This window comes from Stenella coeruleoalba (assembly GCF_951394435.1).
Source record: "Stenella coeruleoalba genome assembly, chromosome: 3".
NCBI lineage: Eukaryota > Metazoa > Chordata > Mammalia > Artiodactyla > Delphinidae > Stenella > Stenella coeruleoalba.
Window position 1 is genome coordinate 59,872,183 of NC_137148.1, and position 26,910 is coordinate 59,899,092.

The window sequence follows — 26,910 nt, forward strand, 5'->3', positions numbered from 1 at the left end:
TGCCGAGATCTTTACTCAAACATACTTTTAAAATCCTGTTTGACGCTCTTGATATGAATAATCTGTTATTGTTATAAAAACAAAATTGCGTTTTGTCAAACACCTCATTTCAACTAGTTAGAAGGAGAGAGACCTCTGAAAACAATCATGTTTTAAATAATACTGCTTTAAAAATTGTTTTACCAGGTCTAGTAGTTTTCCAGTGTCATCTTTTGTTTTACATTAAAGAAAAAACACTTCTTGCTTTATTAAAAAGACATTTTTCACTAGACGGTGTCAGTGTTTGTTTTAATATTCCTGCAAGCACAGTCAGATGGCAAAGTAAGCTGGCATATTGTATTTATTTGAATCACCCTCCAATGTCCAACCCTAAGAGAAAAATAGCCCAAAATTCTGCAGACAAGTTTCTTTTCTGAGATTCTGCAAAGAAGTGATCTGTGAGCTAGTAGTTACCCAGTGAATGCAGACTGAAATCCCAAAGATTCATTTCAGCACTTGCAAAATAAATCAGGAGCTTTTGCTTTTACAATTTCTTCTTAGCGTTAAGTTCTCCATAGAAACATTAGCCACGACAGAGTTTTAAAACCTCCCCAGAGCCTTCAGAGAAGAGCTGACCAGCTGGAACATGAACTTACAACTATTCTCCTGCAGACCACCTATTTTTGCTTTAACCTTCACTTTCTACCATTAACAGATATTTACTTTATTTATTACATTTGGTGATATCTCTATGTGTCGATGACACCAACTTGTTTGTATTAAAACTACCCCTTTATCACACTGGCGTCAATCAACCTCACTGAAGCTCCCTTACTTCCCTCTTCTGCTTCTTCCAGAGCCCCTTCCACCAGGTATCAGCACCTTCCAGCTGCCCCACTCAAATCCATCCTATAACCTGCTGCAAGAGTCCCCTTCCCTATACTCCCTTGCATCATGCAGCTCCCGTACCCCAAACCTTTGAGCTCTCAAATGCTTCTGTGATAATATCCCGTCCTCTTTGCCCATATTCAGTGTCCTCCATGATCTGATATCAGCTTCAAATCTCCCACCCTCAACCAACCTCATGCCCCACTCCATTGTCCCTTGTCGTTGCCTGTCCTCCAGGAGTAGGCATTCTCCTTCCAACTCTTCTTCAAGGTCTACCTCAAACCGTATGTTCAAACCCTATCACCTTCCTTGACCATTCCAGTTTACAGTGACTTTCCTAACACCTCTCAATAGATAGACTACGCACTCTTTCTTTTTTCTTTTTTTTTGTCTACACCGTGCAGCCTGTGGGATCTTAGTTCCCTCACCAGGGATCACACCCTGGCCCCTGCAGTGGAAGCTCCAGAGTCCTAACCACTGGACCACTAGGGAATTCCCTAAACTACCCACTTATTTGGGTCCTAAATCATACGCTCATACTGAAAATTGATATGTGCGAGCTCTAATTGTAGTACTTAATACATGGAATCATAGAGGTGAAATGAACTTGAGACATCTGACTCAACATGTCCAGAAACACAGGAAATTCCCCTTGAACATGCCCCTGTCTGAGTGAACACTGACTGACAGGGTGCTGTGCCTCAAAATGTGGCCATTTCACCTTTGAATTGCTCTTATAAAAAGAGGCATCTGCTTATTTATTTATTTTTGGCTGCATTGGGTCTTTGTTGCTGCACGCGGGCTTTCTCCAGTTGTGGCGAGCGGGGGCTACTCTTCCTTGCGGTGAGCGAGCTTCTCATTGCTGTGGCTTCTCCTGTTGCAGAGCACGGGCTCTAGGTGCACAAGCTTTAGTAGTTGTGGCACGTGGGCTCAGTAGCTGTGGCTCACGGGCTCTAGTGCGCAGGCTCAGTAGTTGTGGCGCATGGGCTTAGCTGCTCTGCGGCATGGGGGAATCTTCCCAGACCAGGGCTCAAACCCATGTCCCCTGCATTGGCAGGAGGATTCTTAACCACTGCGCCACCAGGGAAGCCCGAGGCATCTGCTTTTTAAGGGAGAAAAGGCCCACTCAGCCCATTCCAACCAGGGGAGTGGGATAGAACCTCCTTGCTCTCCCATGGGAAGACACTTCCCTGAGTCCAGCTGAGATGCCTCGTGCTTATTTTCTAACATTACAGGGGAACTTGTTAGAAATGCAGATCCATGAGCCCCAGTCCAGACCCAACTGAACTGGAAAGTCTGAGGGTGGGCCCCCAGAATCTGAGTTTCAACAAGTTTGAGAAGGACTGCAGCTCCCACGTGAAATGGAAACCAGCTGGCCACCCTCTATCTTTGCAGACTACAAAATGGTTAGTGTCAGTATGCCACCTTTTCTCCAACGAAATCATCTCTTATAACTCCAATTAGTTTACTTAGCCAGCCAATTATTTTATTTAGCAACCCATACATTCCACATTTGACAAGCAGGTGAGGACACGGGTTTAGAAGAGTCCACATTCCTCCAGATCTTATCACTCTGAGGCACAAAGAGAAAAATAGCTCCAGGTGACTGCATGAACACAAAACAACCCCCCCCCCCCGAAATCTTTAAAAACTGCCACAGGTAGTTTAGTTTCCTTAAAAGCTAAGCCGGAAAAGGTTTTTGTGGTGTGCGACCCCAGCTGGGCTGGGCGACAGTTCTGTACTTGGGGGAGGGCAGCGGGCCCAAGGTGATCCGAGGATGACTCGCAGTTGTGTTTTGAGTGGTTGCTCAGCGAGTGTTTATCTTGTCCCTCCAGCAAACACACACTCTCAGTTTCTGGTCATGAAAGGGGAACCCGGTATTTTGTAGACAAGGAGTCACAGAAGCAACGTTCGAGGGGAAAAAAGAAAAAAGGAAAAAAAAAAAAAGTCAAGGCGCAATCTCCCCAGGCGAAAAGGAACCGCGCTGTTTGTCCTTCTGTAACCGAGCAACACCCTGGGCGGCTGGGGCTGGCTGTGTCTTCTGCGGTTTCTCTTGCTCTTCTCCGCAGAGGTTCACTTCCACCCTCTAAACGCTCCACAAGTGAAAAAGCAGGCGGGGCGGCCGCGGGCCCCAGTGGCAGGGGATCCCGGCCCAGGGCCCCGTGCAGCCCCTTCCTCCAGCCGCGGGGCCGGACAGGGGCGGGTCCAGGCGGCCGGGCGCTGCGCCCCGCGCGCGGTAGAGGTCGCTGCGCCGCGGCGCGCGCTCTCACCGCGGTGGATAACGGGGCCGGGCTGTAGGAGAAAGGAAACCTGCCCGGGAGGCGGCGGCGGCGGCCCGGAGCGAGCGAGGGAGGAGAGTTCACTTTTGCTCCGGTGTCAGCGCGCGGCGGCGGCAGCGGGCGCTGACGAGGGAGCACCGAGCGAGCGGGGCGCCCATCTCGGGGCGGCCAGGGGAGGGCCGCGAGAGGCCGGATACTAGCGCGCCGGCTGGGCGCGGAGCGGCGAGCCTGGCCAGCGAGGGGAGCCGCGGGGGGCGCGCCGCGTGCGGGCCCCCGGAACCGCGCAGGATGCCCCACGAGGAGCAGCCGTCCCTGCAGAGACCCCGCTACGGCTGTAAGTGCGCCGGGCGCGCGGGGTTCCACTGGCCTTGGGGAGCTCTCTCCCTACGGGAGGGTTGGAGAAACCGAGGGAGCCGGGTGCGCGCCGCGGAGGAACCGGAGGGCAGCGGCTGGGTGGCTGGCAAAGTTGGGAGCTGGAGTTGCAAAGGCTAGTGAGCGGCGTCCTCCCGCTCTCCCCACAAATTCCTAATCCCCAGCTGGCACCCCAGTCCTCTACCCCGCACACCCCACCGTGGCGCGAGGCAGAGCTGGGTCTGCGCCCTGGGACACACCAAGTTGGGCGTTTAAGGGTATCAGGTGAGGAGCCCTCGGAGCTCCTGGACGTTGCCGGCTCGGGCCAGGGGGTGGCGTAAGGGACCCTTTTCTTCCAACTCAGAGGGGAGGAAAGTTTGTTTGCTGTGGCTGCAGGTGGGCTCCGCTAGTAGTGTGCCCGCGCATTCTGCTACTAGCAACGTCGGCTTTCCTGGAAGGGGCGGTGTTTCCTCCTACCCCGCCCCCTCGTGCTTCACCTGGGCCGCAAGAGCCAGTTTGGGCCCCACAGGTGGGAGTCCTTTCCTGCTGCGGCTGAAAGGGACACCTCGCCCATCCCCCCCGTGCGGCGCGCGGGAGGATTGCAGCCGGGACAGGACGCGGCGCTGGGCTCCCCGGGATCCGGTTGGAGCCGCGTGACTTGAATGAGGTAGTGTCGATTACCCAGCCAGGGTCTACCCTCGGAAAGAGGTTGCTTTGGCGGATCTTGAGTGGATAGAGCCAGATGAGAACTAACCACACGGCTTCATGTGCAGAGTTCAGAGTCTTTACCAAACCTGTGTCAGGAAGTATTTCCTTTAAAACAAACAGAAAGTTGGCACGCTCTCTCAACAGGGTTGGCCCTGTCAGTGATCCCTGTGGCGGATCACAGGTTAATCTTTTGCCCAGGCTGGCCTTGGTGGCAGGGGTACCAGGCTTGGGTTAAGATAGTGAACCCTGCTGCATGTTTTGTGGTTCTGGCTGGTTGTGAGGGCCACAGGCTTGCCTAATAAAGGGGAGTAGTCACCGTGCTCACCCTCCCTTTCCTCCCCGCCAGTCTTGGAATGGAGCATCAGAGATGAGAAGTTAATTTTCCCAGGTGACCTTTTCTGTGTCAGCCAGTGAGGAGGCAGCCTGAGGAGTCAGCTGCAGCCTCTGTACTCTAGGGAAATGCATTTAACAAGTAACCCGGCCCTGCCCTTTGCAGCCTTAGTTTGCACTTTGCCTAACCAACACAGAGGGCAGAGTTCCTTGCGGTGGGATGTGCTCATCCCGAGTGGTGTCAACCATCTTCAGATAGGTGAAAGTCCTTTATGTGTCAGGCTCCCAGAATGTATGGTAGCTTCACTGTGTCAAATGATAAGATGGCCACAATGTGTAGAAACTAGGCGAGTATGAATTTAAAAATGCGTTTTGATATCACATTTTAAACCACGATCTGTTTGCTGTGTCGTCCCTCACGAGTTCAGCGTGCTGGGCAAACTTGCAGTGCCTGCAGTGCATTAATGTGGCAATTCCATCTGTTTCCCTGCGTGAGCGTCTGTGATGGCCCTTGGTTTTCATTGAATGCACCTGTAGTTTTAGAGCGCTCTTAGAAGCGGCAGTCTAGGAGAGTCAGATCCCACAAGCATGAAGAGCATCGCACATCGGCACATAGCCCCTTTTTTTGGAAATTCTCGTCCAGCTTTTCTCACGAGTCTGGTGTAATAGGTGATGTGCCGTCTTGTTGGAAGTTATTTTGTGAGGTGTTTCTGTAGAACAAAGATGAAATATTAGCTCACTAATGTAATTCTGCAGAGAAGATACGGAGAAAGGAAAAGGGTGAAGCTGCTATACTAATTTAGACGTGAGTAGAATATTATATTACAACCAGAGTATCTTTCTACAATCAAAACTAAATTTAATTGAAAGTTATGCATAGGCATGATTTGCAAAATCATTTTTGTGCTGTTGTAACAAACTGTGATGTATTTGCTAAAGGAGTTCTGAAAACACGTTGCCACCACGATCTGTCAAAAGTTTTATTCCAGTTACTTGAGAGTTAAAAAGACCAGCGATAGCAAAGAGGGGCTTTGTGACTAGATGTAGATGGTTTCACTCATCACTGATGATCCAGTCAGCATTTAAGTGGCTCCTGTGGGTCAGTAATCAATATGTCTGTGGCAGGAATTGTGGTTTTCTACCCTCTGCAAAACTTCTTTCCTTTCATGAGAAACGTTGTAAATGACGTGTTTCACTATTTGCTTCTCTTTAAAAGTGTAGCATAAGCCCAGCATGGGTGTGTTTATGTGTGTGTTGCAGGGGAAGGTTCTGGCTGATGCTCTGAGCTTTTGACTGATGCTCTGGTCTGCATGGTGAGATTTCTGAATCAACTGGTAACTGGTGTGTTTCAGTGGTCAACACAACTAAGCCTCTTATCCCTTTCCCAGTACTAGAAATTGAAGTTCTGAACTGTTAAATTCAGGTGTGTAAAACAGGGTTGAGGGCTTCCCTGGTGGCGCAGTGGTTGAGAGTCCGCCTGCCGATGCAGGGGACACGGGTTCGTGCCCCGGTCCGGGAAGATCCCACCTGCCGTGGAGCAGCTGGGCCCGTGAGCCATGGCCGCTGAGCCTGCGCGTCCGGAGCCTGTGCTCCGCAACGGGAGAGGCCACAGCAGTGAGAGGCCTGCGTACCGCAAAAAAAACAAAACAAAACAAAACAAAACAAAACAAAACAAAAACACAGGATTGAATACATCTGTGTTTAGGGCAGCTTGGTTCTAACGGTCTATCGGTGCTTTCCTTTGGAGGCAGAGGGATGTATGCAGTGTTGCCCTGCAATGCTGTCTGTAATAGACAAAAAGTCAAGTCCCTCCTACATGCAACTAATGTTCTGGTTGAGCTTTTCAAAAGGTTCTTTCAGGTCACCAGCTAAAGTGTTATTTTAGTATGCCTTTAACTTTAATTACACATGCCCTTAGCCCAAATGACTTGTTTGGGAGAGTTTAAGCTTGTAATATCCAGTTTGTTGGAGAGTTTAGTGTTGCTTAAGGTGTTAGCAAACGCCTTTTTTCCTCTAGGGAACCATTGGTTTGCTTTTGCCCCTCACCTTCCACTCCATAAGCTTTTCAGCAGCTCATTTTATTTAAAAGGCTAGTATACAGGCAGATCTAATGCTTACCAAGTCTTCTCGGTAATCAAAGGAGAAACAAAGGCCACTCAACTTCTCATCTGAGTCAGGTAAGTCCTACAGGTTAGGCACTTAAGCATGGGGTGTGGCATTTAAGTTGGTGAATTTACCAAGTGCTTGTGTGTTTCACGTGCTCTTGTTATCACCTGCTTATTATGACCTCTGAGAGGGCCAGGGGTTTTCCCGAAGCTGAAACCCCATGATACTGTCTCAAAACCCCACAGCTAGCTGGTGACAGAGGGAGTTTGGAAGCCAGTGCTGTCAGACCCTGAAGCCTTTTCTTACTGGCTGTTGCCATTTGCTTCTCTTGACTCATCAAACGGGGCTTCGCCCCTCCTATCTCTCTGTTTCAGGTGTTTGTCCTGATTTTATCAAACTGCAGAAACCTGTAGCCATTTGGATAGTGTGCTCTTTTAAAAGAAGATGGGTGGTATTCTCTCGAGTTTAATTTGGTTTTTTTACCCCTAAGGAAAAGTATGAAAGAATACATGGGCTTTTCGTAGAGTACATCTAGACTTCATTAAAACATTCTATGTGTATGCAGAGACATCCCATCTCATTGTGAGGCACTGAAATGAAAGAAAGACTTTTCCATAATATAGCTGCATGCTCCAGTGATTCCAAATAGGATAATTTGTAAAACATACTTTATCACATATACTGGCCATGCCTTAAAGTCTAGGGTTGATGAGAAATCAAGCGGAAGTTTGCAGGGGGTTGGCTGACCAGTGAGCCGAGGCTTTTTCCCTTTAGTGTTCCATTTCGTTTTTCTCCCTTGAAAGGCAGAATGGCGTCAGTGAAGTGGCAAAAGCTGTGGTGTTGAGTAGATCCTAGTTGAAATCCTGACTTGGCCATTAACTGCCTGAGTAGCCTTGGGGGTTTCTCTTATACCTTGAAGGATGGTGTTTTCCACTCCTGTGACAGTGGCTGGTGTGGTTCCTTGCACATAGTGCTAAACACATTGTAGTGACATCAGTCAATTGAGCACCTAACGTGTACAACACATTGCCGACGAAGGGAAAATGACTGAGATGGTTACAGCTTTACAGCTTATAAGAGAATCTGGAAGATGAAGAGTAATGCCTATACTTTTACTAGTGTACTTCCAAGTTCTGTGGAAGTGAAGACACGAGAGTGATGGATTTGGGTGGGGAAATGGGAAGGCGTCATGAAGGTTGTGACCACGACCTGGAGGGAGGTCAGAGGGAAAACTGAAAGGTGTTCCCGTGTGTTTGTTGCATGAGTATTCTGGGGGGGGATGACGCTTAGGAGGTGTGGATAGGTGCTGTGGGAAGGAGGTGTAGCCAGAGGGGAATTTATCATGGAATCCTTTATTTGTAGGCAACAAAAGGCAGAGCTGTCCTAAGAGTAGCTTAATCTAGTCTCTCACTGAAGTATCTCGCTCTGTGAGAGGTCTTTTTTTGGGCAAGTGACCTGATGAAGTGGGAAGTGTGGGTGTGCTTGGAATGCATGGGGTTGGAAAGGGCAGGAGGGTGGGTGAGGTTTGGGGACGTGTGCATCGGGGGGTGCCCTCTCTCTCGTTGCTCAGAGGACCCTTCACCATGCTTCTAGGTTGGGGAATTCTTTTTACTGCCAGGTTGCTTCTGCCAGATAGTTCCGCCAGATAGTTCCACTTGGGATAGGCTAGAAGTGAATCATGATGATGCTTCTGGACCTGGTGGCATCCAACGAATACAAAGAGAGGTAGGTCTGGACCCTCACCGGAGCCTAACAGACTCCAGCCAGGGAGACAGACAGCTAACTCCAAACCATTTCAGAACGTAAATTCTCTGAAAACAGGTTAAAAAAAAAGAAGAAGGTGTAGTTACAGCAGGGCAAGGATCTTGACAGCCAAATTATCTAGGGGGTAGGGTTTCTTCTCCCTCTTTTTTTCCTCATACTCTCCATTACTTAATGGCAATTTTGACTTCTGAAATTTCACTGGAGGTTTAGGGCAGTCACAGGAGAACATCTCAGTTTGGTTGAAAGCGGCTAATGCCGAGTTTCCAGCTCATTAGCAGGTCCTCAGATTGGACGACACTCTCACTGGACTCTCCCTTAACTTTACAGTCATGGGTTGTGCATGGCCCTTCTTTCCAAGGTGACCAAGGGCACTGACGGCTGTTTCTCCGGTCAGTGCAGTGGCTTTGCTGGAGCAGTTCCTGGAGCAGCAAGGGCTGTAGAGCATCACCTGGGAACCTGTTGGAAAGGCGAATCCCCTGCCCCACCCAGACCTCCTGAGTCGGGCAGTGTGTGTGGGGGGGTCCTACAAGGGCTTCTGGTGCACTGCTCTAGTGCAAGGGTGAAAAAGCATCCCTAATACACAGATTACCCTCTCCACAGTGCTTGCAGGTTTTTGTCATGTCAGTAAAAACACGTGAGCACGTCACCAAATGCTTTATTTACAGCGTGCCTTGTGTGTTTGACTTGAGCACACACATGCATGGCATACAAACCCCGGCATTGATTTCTGGACAGGTTTGTGTTTAGTTTATAGGATCTGTTTCGGTATGGCGTTAAGGTTGCTTTTCTCCCTTCTGGGAAACAAATGTGATTTAGAAGATAAAGTGCCAAATCTCCACTAACTAGGGATTAAGTGACATCAACTCCCCAGGGATCTCTAGGGGGAGGTGGTGCTCTCTGGAGCCATTGGGAAGGCTGAGTGAGCTGGGGAACCTGTTTGTGGAATAAGGAAGGTCCCAATCCTGGCCATTCTGGACTTTAATCCTTGTAGGGTGGGGCCTGGACAGTAAGGGTTGAAAGTTGTCTCTTCCCTCCATTTTTTTTATCCAGGACAACTTCAAGTGTTCTTCATTCATTCACAACTTTGAGAGCAGTTGAGTATGTTAACAGAGATACTATCTGATAGGAATTAGTGCACCTAGGTCATGCCCACATTACAGAAAATTACTGATCTGTTTATTTTTCTATTGATTAAAGATAGGAGGACATTCCTCTGATTTTTTTGCTTAGGATCCCCAAAGAGGACTTTTAATTGTTCTGCTTTTTCCATTACTCCTGAATCTCTAAAGAAGGACATTTTTATATCATTTTTTGCACATTAAGGCAGATTAGTTCCTGATAATTTGGGCTCACTTCTCATTTTATTGCCAATATGAACTCAGTCTTACATAATGTTCAGGCAGATCCTTAGTCATCTTCATATAAATGGACTTGATTTGCATGTGATTGAAGCAACAGATGTTTGAAATACTTAAGGGATGCTTAGGTTCAGTACCTCGCTGGTAACCTGGAACCCTGGTACCTAGAAGACACTCAGTCAATATTTGCTGTTGTGACAGATTTTGCTTAAAGTGTCAGCACTGCACTGTTGGTCTGAATGAGGAACTTGTTTCTATTATCTGTTAAATTAAAGATAATCTCAAGAGTTTGACTGCCAGGCAAATATTTAATGTTGAGTTAAATTTGCTTTCACCCTCTGTGGAACCTAGGCAAGTTATTTTAATTTCTCTGTGCTTCCGTTTCCACCCCTCTAAAGTGTAGATGGGAAAGTGCATGCTCGGAGGGTTAAATGATTCAACGCACATTCAGAATGTGTCTCCATAGTGCCCGCACTTGACTGGTGGGGGAGGGGTGGCAGTAGTATTGCTCTCATCTCTGCTGCCCCTTGCCTGTCTCCCCACCTCCTTGCCCTCTTCTCACTTTAACAGAAGGTGGATTTAAAATCTTGGCCCCATATATGTTTTTTAAATTGAGATATAATTGACATAAACATCCCATGCTTTCTTGAACGTATATACTCAACGGGAAAATAGTTATCTATATGGAAGTGGAGTCAGTCTATCAGTTTGGGTGGAGATCAAATTCTTGTTCATGTATACTTAAAAAAAAAACAGCTAACGTGTTCTTTTGCTGACTGTTAACAAATAAAGTTGGATGGTGGGTTGGATTTCTGCGCTGCATTGTTTTATCATCTTAAAAGTGGTTGCGGAATTGTCACTAGCATACCTGAGTGAGGAATTATTCTGCAGTTACTAAGCAACCTGTTGTCTCATTTCAGGGTTAAGTTGATCATAGCTGCTGCGGCTGGTTTGAAAGCCCAAGGGTTCATGACACTATCGAGATAGGAAGAAGCTGCTTGAAATAAGTGTTAATCTTCATGCCTATTTCAGATTGTGGAGTTTGGCTTTGATGAGAGCGTCGTCCAACCTTCTGGTCAACCTAGTACTGTGGGGATTTAGAAGGGGGTTGAGCAAGAGGAGGAGGAAGTGTGCTGGGTTCATTTGACATCCCTCAGGATCCCTTACTGCCTCTAGAAAGATAGTGAAACTTTAGGTTCATGGGCCAGTGAAGTTCAACTTAGAGGAATAATTGGGATATTGGAGCCATTGGAAGTAGAGAATCTTGGTTGCTTCTTGTGTCCCCACATTCAGATTACTCATTCATTCTGCTCTTCCCCCTTTCTTCTACCAGGGTTTTGTTTTGTTTTTTGTTTTTTCCAAGAAGTTTCATACAAATGTTTCCTATCGACCCTTCTACTCCTCATCTCCCCCAGAAGGGAGCATTGGGAACAGCCAGACTTGCCTGGTTCCTACCTGGGTCCCTGGGTATGTCGGTCGCTTCCACATTCTTTGTCTCAGTCCTGAGCTGACCAGGCAGGCTTCGCAGGGTTGGGGTAAGGGACCCGGCAAGATGCCAGTCACATCATCAGCCTCACGGAGTATGAGTTCTCCGTTCACCCACCCCATAAACTCTGCTCCCCTCGTATCAAATCCAGAGCCTTGCTCATACTGCACTCTTAGGAAGTTTTTCCGAGAAATGGTCATTACATAGCTAACACAGATAGGCTCTCACTTCCGTTCTGTTTCTACTAATGATTTTTATTTTCCAAAGGAAAAAATATTCATTTAAAAAGAGTGAGGCCTTCTTTCTAGATTAAAATTATCCAGTGCTTAAAATTACCTGAAAGCTATACCATACTCCCTTAATCCTTGTCCATTTTTATTTCCTTTATGCTTTTTTTAGGCCTCTTCCCCCTCCCTCCCTCAGTTTTTTTTTAAAGATTCAGTTGTAATATTTAAAGTCATAAAATTTTAAATATATAAAAAAATAAAGAGAATGTATAAAGATACAGTTATCTGTCCATGAGAACCAGGGACACATGAGTCCTTTCCTTGCTTTGGCACTGATTCTGGGGACAGTTTCAGAGCTTTCCTCCTCAGTTCTGCAATAGAATATATGCTGTTGTCAGTTTGAATTGGCCAACAGTTTGGAGGGTTGTGCTTTTGTATTATTCAAAGTAGACTCTGGTTGTTAACTTTGCGCATTTGATTAGGTGAACTCTGAGAAAGAAATGGAACTTATAATGTGCTTCTGTGTAGTGGTTTTGAAATCTTTGAAAATGTGTACCTTTGATCTGTTGAGTAGGACACACAAAATCCAGCAACCAAACAGGGAAGATAGACTTAACCTATGTACTCATGAATATCTTTAGAAGGTTATGCAAACATCTTTTTAGAGGTTACCTTTGGGGAGAGAGACTGAGGGCAAGGGTGAGAATATTATTTGAATTGTTTTTACCACGTATTACCTTTCAAAAAATAAAGCAAATGTGTTTTGAAAAATATTGTACTACATTGGGACTTCCCTGGTGGCACAGTGGGTAAGAAAATGCCTGCCAGTGCAGGGGACATGGGTTTGATCCCTGGTCCGGGAAGATCCCCTGTGCCGCGGAGCAACTAAGCCCGTGAGCCACAACTACAGAGCCTGTGCTCTAGAGCCTGTGAGCCACAACTACTGAGCCCACGTGCCACAACTACCGAAGCCCATGAGCCTAGAGCCCGTGCTCCGCAACAAGAGAAGCCACTGCAATGAGGAGCCCGCGCACCACAACGAAGAGTAGCCCCCACTCGCCCGCACTCACCACAACTAGAGAAAGCCCGTGCGCAGCAACGAAGACCCAAAGCAGCCAAAAATAAATTAATTAAAAAAACAAATATTGTACTACATTGGGACTTACCTGTGGTGCAGTGGTTAAGAATCTGCCTGCCAGTGCCGGGGACATGGGTTTGAGCCCTGGTCCGGGAAGATCCCACATGCCATGGAGCAGCTAAGCCCATGTGCCACAACTACTGAGCCTGCGCTCTAGAGCTTGTGAGCCACAACTACTGAGACCATGTGCCACAACTCCTGAGCCCACATGCCACAACTACTGAAGCCCGCACGCCTAGAGCCCGTGCTCTGCAACAAGTGAAGCCACCCCAACGAGAAGCCCGTGTACCACAATGAAGAGTAGCCCCCAGCTCACCACAACTAGAGAAAGCCTGCGCACAGCAGCAAAGACCCAACACAGCCAAAAATAAATAAATAATAAAAATAAATTTATTAAAAATTGTACTACATTGATGACTCCGAGAATAACATGGATAAAATAGAACAGCAATAAAATCCATGAGGGTCACAACTGTGTCTTTTGGTCACTGCTGTATCCCCAGTGTCTGGCATATAAGTCATTCAACATGTCAGCAGTAGTTCTTTCTAGGTAATGAGATAATGGGTGAACTTAAAAAAAAGTGTTTTCTTCTTCTCCAAATTTTCTACTATAAAAATGGTTTTGTTTTGTTTTTTCAGACAAAGAAAAAAGACACTTTATTAATTTTATGTGCATAATACATTCTTTAGTTATTTTTTTAAACATCTTTATTGGAGTATAATTGCTTTACAATGGTGTGTTAGTTTCTGTTGTATAAAAAAGCGAATCAGCTATACATATACATATATCCCCACAACTTCTCCCTCTTGTGTCTCCCTCCCACCCTCCCTATCCCACCCCTCTAGGTGGTCACAAAGCACCGAGCTGATCTCCTTGTGCTATGCGGCTGCTTCCTACTAGTTATCTATTTTACATTTGGTAGTGTATATATGTCCATGCCACTCTCACTTCGTCCCAGCTTACCCTTCCCCTCCTTGTATCCTCAGGTCCATGCTCTAGTAGGTCTATGTCTTTATTCCCATCTAGCCCCTGGGTTCTTCAGAAATTTTTTTTTTCTTTTTATATATGTATGTTAGCATACGGTATTTGTTTTTCCCTTTCTGACTTACTTCAGTCTGTATGACAGACTCTAGGTCCATCCACCTCACTACAGATAACTCAATTTCGTTTCTTTTTATGGCTGAGTAATATTCCATTGTATATATGTGCGGCATCTTTATCCATTCAACTGTCGATGGACACTTAGGTTGCTTCCATGTCCTGGCTATTGTAAATAGAGGTGCAATGAACATTGTGGCACATGACTCTTTTTGAATGATGGTTTTCTCAGGGTATATGCCCAGTAGTGGGATTGCTGGGTCGTATGGTAGTTCTATTTTTAGTTTTTTAAGGAATCTCCATACTGTTCTCCATAGTGGCTGTATCAATTCACATTCCCACCAACAGTGCAAAAGGGTTTCCTTTTCTCCACACCCTCTCCAGCATTTATTGTTTCTAGATTTTTTGATGATGGCCATTCTGACCAGTGTGAGATATCTCATTGTAATTTTGATTTGCATTTCTCTAATGATTAACGATGTTGAGCATTCTTTCATATGTTTGTTGGCAGTCTGTATATCTTCTTTGGGGGAATGTCTGTTTAGGTCTTCTGCCCATTTTTGGATTGGGTTGTTTGTTTTTTTGATATTGAGCTGCATGAGCTGCTTGTAAATTTTGGAGATTAATCCTTTGTTAGTTGCTTCAAAAATGTTTTTATACTTAGAAAAGTTAGAACAGTTACCCTTTGCTACTCAAGATACAAAGTTATTGTTAGCTAGGAACTTTGCCTTGAAAAAATTAGAGTCTGAAAAGCAGGTCTGTTATTATGGGAAGGATTCAGTGGAGATCTAATTTTCTAGGGTGTGTGTGTGTGTGTGTGTGTGTGCGCGAGCGTGTGCGTGCGTGTGCGTGTACATGCGCACATGCTTGTGTGAGAGACAGAGATTGAAAGGCTAAAATGTTGAGAGGTCCAGGATGCTCTAGTTAAGCTGTTGTAGTTGGGATCGAGATGATGAGAGGTTGGATGAAAACCATAAAGATAAGCAAGGTGAAGCAGGGAGCGGTGATAGGCAAAAATCCCAGGTGAGCAGTAGCTAATCAAAGTTTTTAAAATTTGTGAAGGGAAAGTGTGTGGGAAGCCGACTTGTAAAAGGCAGTGGATCAAGAAATAGTGTTCACAGTGAAATAAAGGTGGTTGACGTAAAAGCAGGGAGTTATTCTCCTGACTCAGGAGAACTCTCAAGAGCATCACCGTGGTAGACCACTCGTTATTTTTTTATTCAACACGACGTGCTGGATGCTGTGTGTATGATGGAAGTTCCCCGGGGCTTGTAGACTAAATGCCTTCGGTGAAGTGTGAGCAGAGCCTTATATAAGATGGATAAGAAGCTTCGGAGTGTCCCTGAGCTGGAGGTGGCATTTGCTACTTTCACCACTCAAATGGGGAGGAAAACATTTGTGAACAGTACGCAGACAGAGCAAGGTGAGTCTCCCCCTTGGAAGCTGGCATCATCCCCTGAATTATGTTGTAGAACTGAGGTAGCTGGAATGGAAGTGTTGTCACCCTGGAGGGATGAGAGTCATGGGGCACTGTGACGGCAAGGGCAGCGCCTAGCATCTGAGGGCTTAGGCGGAGGTACCACTTACTGTATGGCATGGGGTATGGCTTCTCTGAGCTTCCGTCTACACATTTGAGAAGTGGGTTTATGTTTACCTCAAAAGGGGTGTGAGGTACGGGAGATTGCTCTGAAAACTGTTCAAGTGTTATATATGGGTGGTGTGGGGTAATTTAGCTGCTTACATGAATACCTCTTTCAGGTAGTCCTATTAGTGTTGAAAAGGGCTCATCACTCTATCGCCTACCTCAAAGGCAGTGCCACTTCAGTTTCATGACATAGGCTGTTTTTGGACCCATGTTTGAAATGAGGCTTTTTTTTCCCCCCTTCCTTCTCCAGTTTGAAAAGCAAAATTTTCGCTTTGGGTAGCAATATGTTTGAGATATAAGTTTTCTAAATCCTATTGTGTAATCTTTGGCCAGATTCTTCCTTATCTATCTAAACATTTGTCTTACTAGGCAGTGTAAATACTGAAAACATAAGGTGCCTCAAAGTTGAAAAGACATTTCAAGAGTGTCTTTGAGACCTCTGCTATAGGAGAATGTTTCTTAAAGGGAAACTATTTTATGAGACATGGGAACTCTACAATGAGGGGGGACAGTAAAGCTTGGGAGCCGCTTGTTTCCTAGTCTGTTGATAGAGCTCATTTCTTTACAAAGTTGAAATGTTGTGGCTTATTTTTAAGAAAAGTAAGGGAAGGGTGGAAGGTAGGGCAGCTGGGATCATTTGGGACTGAAGAAATTTCCCAGGGCCGCTGGGTATCAACAGTGGGCCACCCTCTTAGGTTAATTGCACATCTTTGGCTGTTATACACGCCATAATATCACATCTCGGTTTAGAGCTCTTTTAATTCCTAGTTGTCAACCTGACTGCCCATTATAATCTCCAGGGGAGCTTCACAAAGAAAACACTGATTCCCTGGATCCCAGCCCCCAGATGTTCTGTTTATTTGTGTGGGGGTAGAGCTCTGGCATAAACATTTTTATTTTGTTTTATTTTGATTTTTTTTTACTTAAAAAATTTTTGAGCCCTCAGAACCACAAAGAACGACACTTTGAATGTCCATGCCTTTCACTTAGCTTCACACTGTTAACATCCTGCTGCACCGTTGCATCTGCAGAGACTCTGACAGCTTAGCCCTAAATACTTCACGCATCTCACAGGCCAACAACAAGGATACTCTCCTCCACAACCCCATCTTCCGTACCACTGGTACCGTGCGTTCAAGTCTACCATCCACTTTTAAATTCTACACTAAGATCTTCCTCAACTGTACTTTATAGCCATTTTTTTGGATCCAGCGTCCAGTCAAGTGTCTCACATTGCCTTTGGCTGTCATGCCCCCCTCAGTCTTGCCCAGGCTGGAACAGTGCTTCCACTCCCTTTTAATTCAATGACATTGAATCCCCTAAGAAGCCCAGGTGCAATTCTTGGCATGAAAGCCTCATGAGTGACGACGTTTCCTCCCAGTACATCACATCAGAAGTCCACCATGTCCAACGTGTTACTACCAGTGATGAATAGATATTTTAAGAAATCTCCATAGGAGATTCCAGTGTGCGGCCAAGGTTTGAAATTCATTGAATTAATGAAAACCCCTTTCTCTGCGTGTACACGTGTTTGTCGTAAAGTACAGAGCATCAAGTTTACCATGTTAACCATTCTTAAGTGTAAGTGCAGTAGTGTTAGGTGTGCTCACATTTTTGTGCAACCATCCATCTCCAGAACTTTTTCATCTTCTCAAACTGACACTGTATCCGTTCAACAATAGCTACCCATCCCCCCTCCTCCCATTGCCTGCAACCCACCCTTCTTTCTCTGTCTTTCTCTGCTTTTGACTACCCTCGATACATCATATGAGTGGAGTCATACAGCGTTTGTCCTTTTGTGAGTGGCTTGTTTCACTTAGTTTAGTGTCCTCGAGATTCATCCAAGTTGTACCATATATTAGAATTTCCTTCCATTTTAAGGCTGAATAATATCCTCTTGTACATATATACCATATTTTGTTTATTCGTCTGTTGATGGACAGCCTGGGTAGTTTCCCTTTTGGCTCTTGCAAATAATACTGCTGTGAACATAGGTGTACAAGTATATACCTATGAACAAAAGTTTCCTTCTTTTGCATGTATACCCAGAAATGGGATTGCTCGATTGTATGGTAATTCTATGTTTAATTTGGAGGGAATTGCCCCACATCTCTCCCTTTTCAATTAAGTGAATTGAAGCCTCAGAAGAGTAAAATATCTTTGAGTTCAAGAGAGAACTCAGAATGCGGGCCTCTGGGCTCCTGTTCAGATGACCAGCCCAAGGTCATGTGTGGATCCCTCTTCATAGGGGATAAAGACCAATGTCTAGATGTGGCAAGATTTACTTCTTTGCAACCCCGGGTGGGAGGCAGGACAAGGGTTAGCATGTAGCATTTCATTTACATTATGCATAACCTTTAAGAGAGTTTAGCTTTTGGTTGATCATTTAAATAGTATTACTCCATAGACAAGGGGTTGCCTTTGGACTCTGTAAGTAGTGCAAAGGGAGGTAACTGGTTGCCTCTCTGGGGTGTATAGGATTTTTTTTTTAATATACAAATTTATTTATTTTATTTATTTACTTTTGGCTGCATTGGGTCTTTGTTGCTGTGTGCAGTCTTTCTCTAGTTGAGGTGAGCTGGGTCTACTCTTCGTTGTGGTGCACGGGCTTCTCATTGCGGTGGCTTCTCTTGTTGTGGAGCACGGGCTCTAGAGCACAGGCTCAGTAGTTGTGGCGCATGGGCTTAGTTGCTCCATGGCATGTGGGATCTTCCCGGACCAGGGCTCAAACCCACGTCCCCTGCATTGACAGGCAGATTCTTAACCACCGCGCCACCAGGGAAGTCCCGGGTATATAGGATTTTGAGTATTGTTTTCATTTGTTAAGCTGGCTCCTCCAAATACAGTTAACCCTTGAAAACATGTGTTTGAACTGCTCAGGTCCACTTGTATGTTTTTCAATAGTAAATATTGCAGTACTACGTTATCCTCGGTTGGTTGACTCCGTGGATACGGAGGGACCGCCTGTTAGTTACACATGGATCTTTGACTGCAGAAGGTCGATGCCTCTGATTCCCATGTTCAAGGATCAACTGTATCAGCTGTGTGACCTGGGGCAAAATCATAACTTCCCTGATTCATGCTGTTCAACTGTAAAATGGGGATAATAATAGTAGTTAGAACTGAATGAATTAATCTACATAAAAATGCTGTGTCTAGTACCGAGAAGGCACTCAGTGCAAGCTATTAATATATCTCTCATCAATTTCAATGATGCTAGTTAGATAATTCCAATCATCCTTGGAAGTATTATTTGGAATGCTGATATTTTTAAAATGAGTTATTGAGTTGTACTAGACTTGGTGTCTCCATGTGGCTGTCTTGTGGCTGGCAGACAGAGGCTTCTAACGTGGTGACTTTTACCCAGAGCAGAAGGTGGCAGGACCCTGTGAGAGCAAGGGCTCTAGAACAACTGTGAACTGAAAGTAAGGGGAAGCCATTTCCTAAGGGTGAGTGTCGGTCATTCTGCTGGGGCCTCTGGAGTCCAGAGTAAGAAAGTGTGTTTGGAAGATTCTGGCTTCATTGTCCCTGGCTTAGGTGGAGCCAGGACCAGACAACCTGCTGTTTTGGAAGGCTGCTCATCCTTCGGCTCCCTGGTTGGAAATGAGCATTACGGGATCAGCAGTCTAGTTCTGTGTAACCAGGTTGTCGTCTCTTAATGATTAGTTTGGAATGCGTGCCGAGTATCACTTGTGGAGTTCCTAGGATTATTTAACAAGAGGGTTAGGGTTAGGCTCCGCAGAATAGCCTGGAAGTATTGAAACTGGGACAGTCCTATTTCACTGGAGGATCCTGATCTTAACCCTGGTCTCTGCACAGCCCTGGGAGAGACATCCCATGGTTTTTCGTGCCTGCTAGGAGGGGACAGGACCACGAGAGGTGGGCATTGTGTACACAATTCTAAGAAGAAGGGACTGGTTCCTACCTTTTTCTGTCAGTTTAACCTCTGATGATGCTGATAATAACAAATGTAGAGTGCTTATAGGTGCCAGGCGTGGCTCTGAGCACTTTATATGAATCACCCAGTTTAATCCTTAGGACAACTTTCTGAGATTGGTAATATTATCCCCATTTTATAGGTGGGAAAACTGAGGTACAGAGAGGTTAAGTAACTGCCCAAGGGCCCACAGCTAGTAAGTGGCAGCGTTAGGATTTGAACCCAGGCAGTGTGACTACAGACCTTGTGCCTGCTGTACCTGTTGGATACAAGTTAAAAAGTCAGTTTTGTGTACTTGGTACTATGTCTTCTGGGTAAAGCATTTTAGCCATTGTACTAGTTTCCTTTTGTAACAAATTAAAACAAACTGTGTGGCTTAATATAAGAGACATTTATTCTCCCACATTCTCTAGGCTAGAAGTCCAAAATCAAGGTGTTGGCTGGGCTACACTCTCTCTGAAGGCTCTGCTGGGAGGTCCTTCCCTGCCTCTTCCTAGCTTATACTTGTTGCTGGTAGTCGTTAGAGTTCCTTGGCTTTTAGGTGTATCAGTCCAGTATCTGCCTCCACGGTCACATGGTGTTGTCCCTGGCTGTTTTTTCTTCTTATAAGTCATTGGGTTAGGGGCCACCCTAATCTATTGTGACTTCATTTTAATTTATTGCATCTGCAAAGACCCCATTTCCAAATAAGTTCACATTGTGAGATTCCGGGCAGACATGAATTTGGGGGGGGGGATACTGTGCAATGCAGTATAGCCATTAAATTTGGGCAAAGGAAAAATTTCAGACATCTGAACTTTTTCGCACAGTGACTTTAGCTGGTCATGAACAGTGATGTATAGGGAATTCCCTGGCAGTCTAATGGTTAGGATTCACTGCTGTGGTCCCAGGTTCAATCCCTGGTCGGGGAACTAAGATCCCACAAGCATGGCATGGCCAAAGCAAAACAAAGCAAACAGAAAAGTAAACAAACAAAAAAACAGTGATGCCTATGGCCAGGGAGAGGCAGGGAGTTAGTGGGGTTGGCTAGTGCCTGCTGTCAAGTCCATGCTTGGTCATCACCAAAGCTGAGACATCATCACGAAAACAGATGAACGAAGGAAAAGTGTAGAAGCAGCGGAGATCAAAGAAAGGATTTGGAAGCATCAGAAGGCGGTGGTGCCTGGATGGGCGCTACCCAGTGAGAGAAAGACAGCAGTAATCGCAGCACTGTTGAGGAGCCAGCACCACATAATGATAATTTCAATCCTCTCTCAGTGACTTAAAACCTATTCAGCGCATTCTGAATAAGGGAACTGGGAAGTGTGTGGTTCTTCTTAGAGATGTTTCTGTCAAGTTCACCTTGCGGTGCATGCAGGTTTAGCCAACAGTTAAGCATAAAATAGGCTCGTTTAGAAGTCCTTTGATCAGGCTGGATGGCTGAAACATACATTGTTTCCAACATAATTTTTATGGCAACAGGACTTTCTGCCATAGATCCATAACAGGTTTACAAACAGCCACTTTCTGTTTTTTGCTCAGACTGATAAAAGGTCAGAAGTACAAATTTGGAGCTTATCTGTAGACTTCTGTGAAGGGCTTACACATTGTTTTTGGTGTATTTATAGCCCTCTGCCTTCATTGTTCTTGTCTGCTTTTGTTTCCTTTACCTAATTTCATTTCTTTGTATTTATACATCCCCCCCTGCCTCCCACATATCTATCTTTGTTAACCTGCTCAGATACTTTTAGGAAGAAAGTGAGATGTAAGTGAAGTGGTCAGTTGACAAATGAGCCCCTTGGCCTGGTCTCTGCTCTCAGAGAGCTGACCTTCTGATGGGGGAGATGGCACAGTGTCTCAGAGCCCTGGTTCTGTCACTTACTACCATTCAGCTCTGGTTTCCCCTCCCGCAGAATGAAGGGATGAAGTAGTGGTACCTATCTGATGGCATCCTGAGAACGAAAGGGGATGCAAATGTAAAGCACTTAGCACAGTACCTGGCACGTAGAGCGTGCTCAGTGGGTGGAGAAAGGAGCATTCCAGAAGAGGAGATAGTGTGAACTGAAGCCCGGGATTGATATGCCTCAATCCCATGCATGCAGGACTGATTAGAGGGAGGGAGAGCAGAGTGGATGGAGTGTCCTGACAGCCACGAAGGCAAGGATTCTTAGACACTGAAGAGGCACCGACAGTTGGACCGTTTTTGCTTCTTCCTCCTGAGCGTTCCTTCTCATCATCAGTGACTCCAAGCCCATGCCTGCCTTGCTATCTCTTCCCCTGTATTTGATCCATCTGGAGCTTGTCCTAGCTCAGGGCAAGCCTCTTGAGTGGCTCCAGCAGAATTCAAGGAGAGGTTTGAAACTCATAACCCTGGTGGCCAAGACTGTTTAGAGAGATGGATCCTTCATTGAAATTTTATTGCTTCAGTTTCCTTTTTCTTCTCCATCCTCTTTATTTACTACCTTCTGTTACACATAAACTTTTGAAGTCTGAATAGCAGACAGCTGTTAATGTTGCCATTGGAGAACCACAGAAAACTTAAACTAGTTTTGAATGATGTGGAGAAGTGCTTAGAAAGTAAAGTGAGAAAGCAGGATACACTGTGGTGAATTTAGAGCTTAACTCCTGTGGGGGAAAGGACTGGAAGGAGGTACATCACATTGTTAACAGTTGTTTTAAGTAGAACTATGTTTCCTACTCTGTAGTTTTCATTTCTCTTAGACCTGTAATCATTAAAAATGGGGGGGACCCCACCCACATTAGTTTTCGTATTACTGCTTCTGTTTGTGAGATAAGAAGCTCTTCCCCATCTGGACTTCGCTGACTTGGGATAATATCGTCTGGTGTAGAGACTGTTGGTGTGATGAAATGAATTGCCAGTGAATCAGCTTGCTGGCCTGGCTTTTCTGCTCCCTTTTTCCCAAGCCTATGGGCTTCATCCGGCCATTTAGACCTTGTGGGTCAGTGCTTGTGTGCCACATGGAAATAGGACTTTTTCACATGTGCTGGTGTCAGGAGTTGGAGGATGGAATGCATTTGAATTGGAAGTTGTTGTGTAACTCACTTCATGGGTCAGATTGAGAGCAGGTTTTCCCATGGTCTGTGCCAATAACCTCACTGTTGAGACCCTCGAGTCACAAGATGAGAGCGTGTGTGCCCAGTTCTGAGTTTCCCTTCATCGGCGTCCAGTCATTTCCAGTGGGCAGAATTTCGGTCAGCTGGCGCATCGCCAGCAGGGGCCAAATTAGGCATAATTGCACATGAGCTTAACTTTCAGGTCTGTGCTTACTGTGCTCTGCAGAAGCATGCCAGGCCTGGAGCTTTGTTCTCCCTGGGAATAGCATGCCCAGAAGAAAGGTTACAGTATAATCCATCATCCAAACCTAGATACCTTTATGGCAGAAGAGGAATTCTAGTAATTATGCCAAGGCAGCCATGTCAGCTGGGCCATTTCTGGGCACACGGGGACGTATGGTCCCCTGCCCGGTAGGATGGCTCTTTCTCTGTTCTGTGAAATGAACTTCAGTTTCCTAGACAGAGTCTTCACAGCAACCTTTGGAGGAGAGGGGAAGACAAAACTGTTGGAGAGGATGCCGGGGCATTCTAGAAAAGGGGAAGCAGGGGTCCTTTTCAGGAAAGTTGAGCTAAAAATAGAGCGCTGCCATTCAGCAGTGGCTTGGGTGCTTCAAATGCTGGGGTCCGTGCCATTGTTTCTTTTCTTTGCATTCCTTGTGAGTCCTGGCTCCTTTTCCTCTGTTATAAAGGAACCAGTCTGTGTGCTGACTCGTCTGGGATGCAGCCCCTTTAATACACCGCGGAGCTGGACCAGAAGATCACTAAGCCCCTTCCCGCTCTCACAGCCTGTGATTTTATAATAGGTGATCTCAGGCCTGCACTGCATGAGTAATGAGCAGGGGACAGGCACAGGGCCTGACCCTCGTGGCTGTCACACACTCAGGCCAGCTCCTGTTGGAGGCAGGAGTGGAAAACCATTGAGTGAGGGGAGAACAGGCCTTTGACTGGGGAGTGGGTTTCTTGGTGGGGTGAACAGTAGGTGATGGGGGCACTGAGAGGGAAGAGGAAACGACACTGTAGATAATCCGATAGGTCAGGGTTTCTCAGCTTCAGTACTTCCAACATTTTTGACTAGTTAATTCTTGGTTGTGGGGAGCTGTTCTGTGCATTGTAGGCTGTTTAGTGGCATCCCCGACACACTGTCTGCCAGGAGTGTTCCCAGTCACTTGTGACAACCCCAAATGTCTCCAGACATTGCCAGATGTCCCCCGTTGAGAATCATTACCATAGGTAAAGAAACAGAACTTTTATGGATGTTTTCTTTTTGCGTTGCTGTGTTTTGTACTGGCCAGGCTCCAACTTAAGCTTTTGTAATACCATTTACTGGCCCAATTAGTGTGTGTGATGATAGGTAGTGATTTAAACGAAATCGCCTCACTTTCATGCTCCCAGATTTGGCTCTGAAATAAAGTGAGCTGAGCTCTCCCCACCCACCCCTTTCACGAGTTCATGAATAATGAGGTCTTTCTGCTGGAAATGGGATTATGCTTTTTTCCCACCATTTAAAACAATTTTTTTCCAGAATTTCTACCATGACTAGTGTTAACAGGATTTCATGCCGGCGAAAACATTACGTTTTAAATGAGGGTTCTCTAGCTCAGCACTTCTCACACCTTCCTGTGCATATGCGTCACCTGAGGATGGAGTAAACTGGGGATTCAGGCGGGCCGGGCTGGGCCTGAGATTCTGTGGTCTGACAAGCTCCCAGGTGATGCCCTCATGGCTGGTCTGCAGAGCACACTTGGAGTAGTAAGGCTCTAATAAGCACCAACTCTTGACAGTTAAAGAAGAATTGGCAGATAGGTCCAGGAAGATGACAGAACACTCTGAGTGGGGGCAGCCTAAGACTTTTGGCAATCTATTATCGAGGGGCTGCCCACAGACCTTTCTGTGCAAGAGATGTGATTGCCTGAGCCCATCTGTAGCTTTCCAGGCTATCAGCCAGCAGGAGGACCAAGGCTTGCAGCCTCTTACCTGATGCTGTAAGAAGCAATTTAACAGGACAGCCCGAGACAGATGGCTGCACCCCCTGAATCCGCACTGGAGGGGCAAGCCAGATCTAGAAAGGCAGCAGGTGGGGCTGTGGTAGACTCTGAGCTCTTTGCTGGCTCCCTGAGTTTGGAGTGAGCAGAGAGAGTCGCACAGGAGAACAGCCCCTCAGAAGGGCTTTGCCATAACTTCCCACGTGCTCAGCTCTGCAGGGAGGACGGGCAGCCAGGCACATGCTCTCCTAGCATGGGAGGCTCTCCTGGGGTATCGGGCGACGTGAAATGCAGTTGGTGCTGCTCGTGTTATCCTGAAACCATTGTTTCTGCAGGTCTGCTGGTACCAGGGAAGGCAGTGGGAGTGGGAGGTGGTGTTGGACACTGTGGGAAGTGAGTAAGGTATTTCAAACTGGTGATGCAAAGGAAGGTACAGAGCCCAGGCCACCCGCTGTTCTGTGTCAGGAGTGGGATTTGGCTATCAATCTGCAAGTACAGACTGTCTTTACATGGCTTATTAATCCAACTGACTTTAAAAAATTATAGAAGTAATAAATTATCCTAGCAAAAAACCCTGAAACGTAAAGAAAAAGGCAAAATACTCTTTAATCTCATTACCCAAATACAACCATTGTGAGAGTATTTAGGCATTTTTCTTTCTAGTTTTTATTCCCATTCTGTATCTGTGTTTATTTTTTATTTGTTAAAATAAGAATTATGTTATTTGATGTGATATTAAAATCAGTTAACATTTCTGCTGAAGAGTGTTAAAGTAAATTTGTGCCATTCATAACTTTTTGAAACTAGAAGAATGCCAGTCTATGAAAGTCTTTGTAGGAGAATTGAATTAAATGAGTTCTTATGCTCTCCGGAGGTCCAGAGATCCTGACTAAATCTTCAACCCCAAGTTTACTGGGGATTTGCATCTGAATATCTTTGCTCCAGCTGAATGAACAGTCTCTCTCTCCCTCTCTCCCTCTCTCCCTCTCTCCCTCTCTCCCTCTCTCCCTCTCTCCCTCTCTCCCTCTCTCCCTCTCTCCCTCTCTCCCTCTCTCCCTCTCTCCCTCCCTCCCTCCCTCCCTCCCTCCCTCCCTCCCTCCCTCCCTCCCTCCAACACACAATTTTGGTGGTATAGCATTTTTAACACATATTTTAGTTCTTTCACAGCATCGCTCTAGGAAGAGAGAGTAACTTTCTCTAGTTTATATGTGAGGACAGGAGAGTTACAGTGATTTAAAGAGTATTTCAAGGTCCTAGTCCAGACCTCAATGTCTTTGCTCTTGTCTTTATAGCAAGCAGTAATAGAATAATAAGATTTGGGATGAGAGAAGGGTCACCCTCCTGAGTTAGGCAGGCAGACCTACGTATACTGACATATTTATATAGTGCTCAATAACAAATCACCCCAAAACTTTGTAGAATAAAACCACCACCATCTTATTATACTTACAGATTCTCTGAGCTGGGAATTCAGACAGGGAACAGTGGGGATGTCTTGTCTCAGCTCCATTTACTACACCAATCAATGAGCTTCAGTGAAAGTCTCTACCTTCTGGGGGCCAGAACGGTCTGGAAGTTTCTTCCTTCACATCTATGGTACCTGGGCTGGGATGACTCCAAGGCTGGACTCAGCACCTACAGGTAGACTCTCCTGGGAGTGGCTTGAGCTGCTCCCAGCATGGTGGCTGGCTTCCAAGAGGAAGGGTTCCATGAGATGGAGAGGAAACTGCGTGGACTTGTATAACCCAGAGTTGCAAGTCGGACAGCATCACTTCTGCCTGCCTCTATTGGTCAAAGCCGTTGCGAGCCTGCCCAGATTCAAGGGGATGGAACACAGACCCCACCTCTTAATTGAAGAAATCAGAATGTATAGCCAATTAAAAACCACATAAACTATTTAGCCAGCTCTACACCACGGCACTGATTTAATAGAAAATTAACTTCAGTAGGAGTCAGCAAATCTGTATAAAAAAAGGGTTCATTGTAAATGGGAAAAAAAAGATGAGCTGTGTATATTGTGAAGAATTAATGAAAATAAGTGAAGTGAGTAGAAAAATTGAAATTAACCTAAGTACCTGGCAATTGGGGAGTGGCTTAAATAAACTAAAAACTATTTGTATTAGGAATACTGTGCAGCTTTTAAAAAGAACAAGGTAGCTCTCTATGGACTGACATGGGAATATGTCCATCTATTAAGTGAAAATTATTTACAAAAAAACATGTATTCAATGATCCATTGATATTTTAATATAACATATATATATATATATATATATGTAAAAATCTAGGAAACAATCTTACAGGAATTGTACCAAACTGTTAATGGGGGTTTCTAATGGGGATGAGCGTAGGACTTAGTTGGGTGTTAGCAGGAAGGAGAACTCACTTGTTACTCTCTATGATGTTTAAATTTTTAAATAAATATTCCTATATTCTTAGGGGTTGCTATGTGAGGTTTTAACTTTTAAGTTATATGAAAGTTAATTTGATAAACATCTGTAAGTTGGGAGAGGGAATTGCTTTCTTCCTGGACCTGTTATACATCTTACCTTGCTTGTATTGATGTTTTATTATCTGAA

The 26,910-nt window shown here is 45.6% G+C and overlaps 1 protein-coding gene across 1 annotated transcript in view; it reads left to right on the forward strand.

The window, feature by feature from the left end:
* The first annotated feature begins 3,177 nt into the window (after positions 1-3,177).
* IQGAP2 (IQ motif containing GTPase activating protein 2) overlaps positions 3,178-26,910 on the forward strand; it is a 285,569-nt gene continuing 261,836 nt past the window's right edge. Inside the window, exon 1 of the mRNA XM_079917126.1 lies at positions 3,178-3,480. Coding sequence (XP_079773252.1) covers positions 3,435-3,480 — 46 coding nt within the window. The 5' untranslated portion in view covers positions 3,178-3,434. The remainder of the gene's footprint in view (positions 3,481-26,910) is intronic.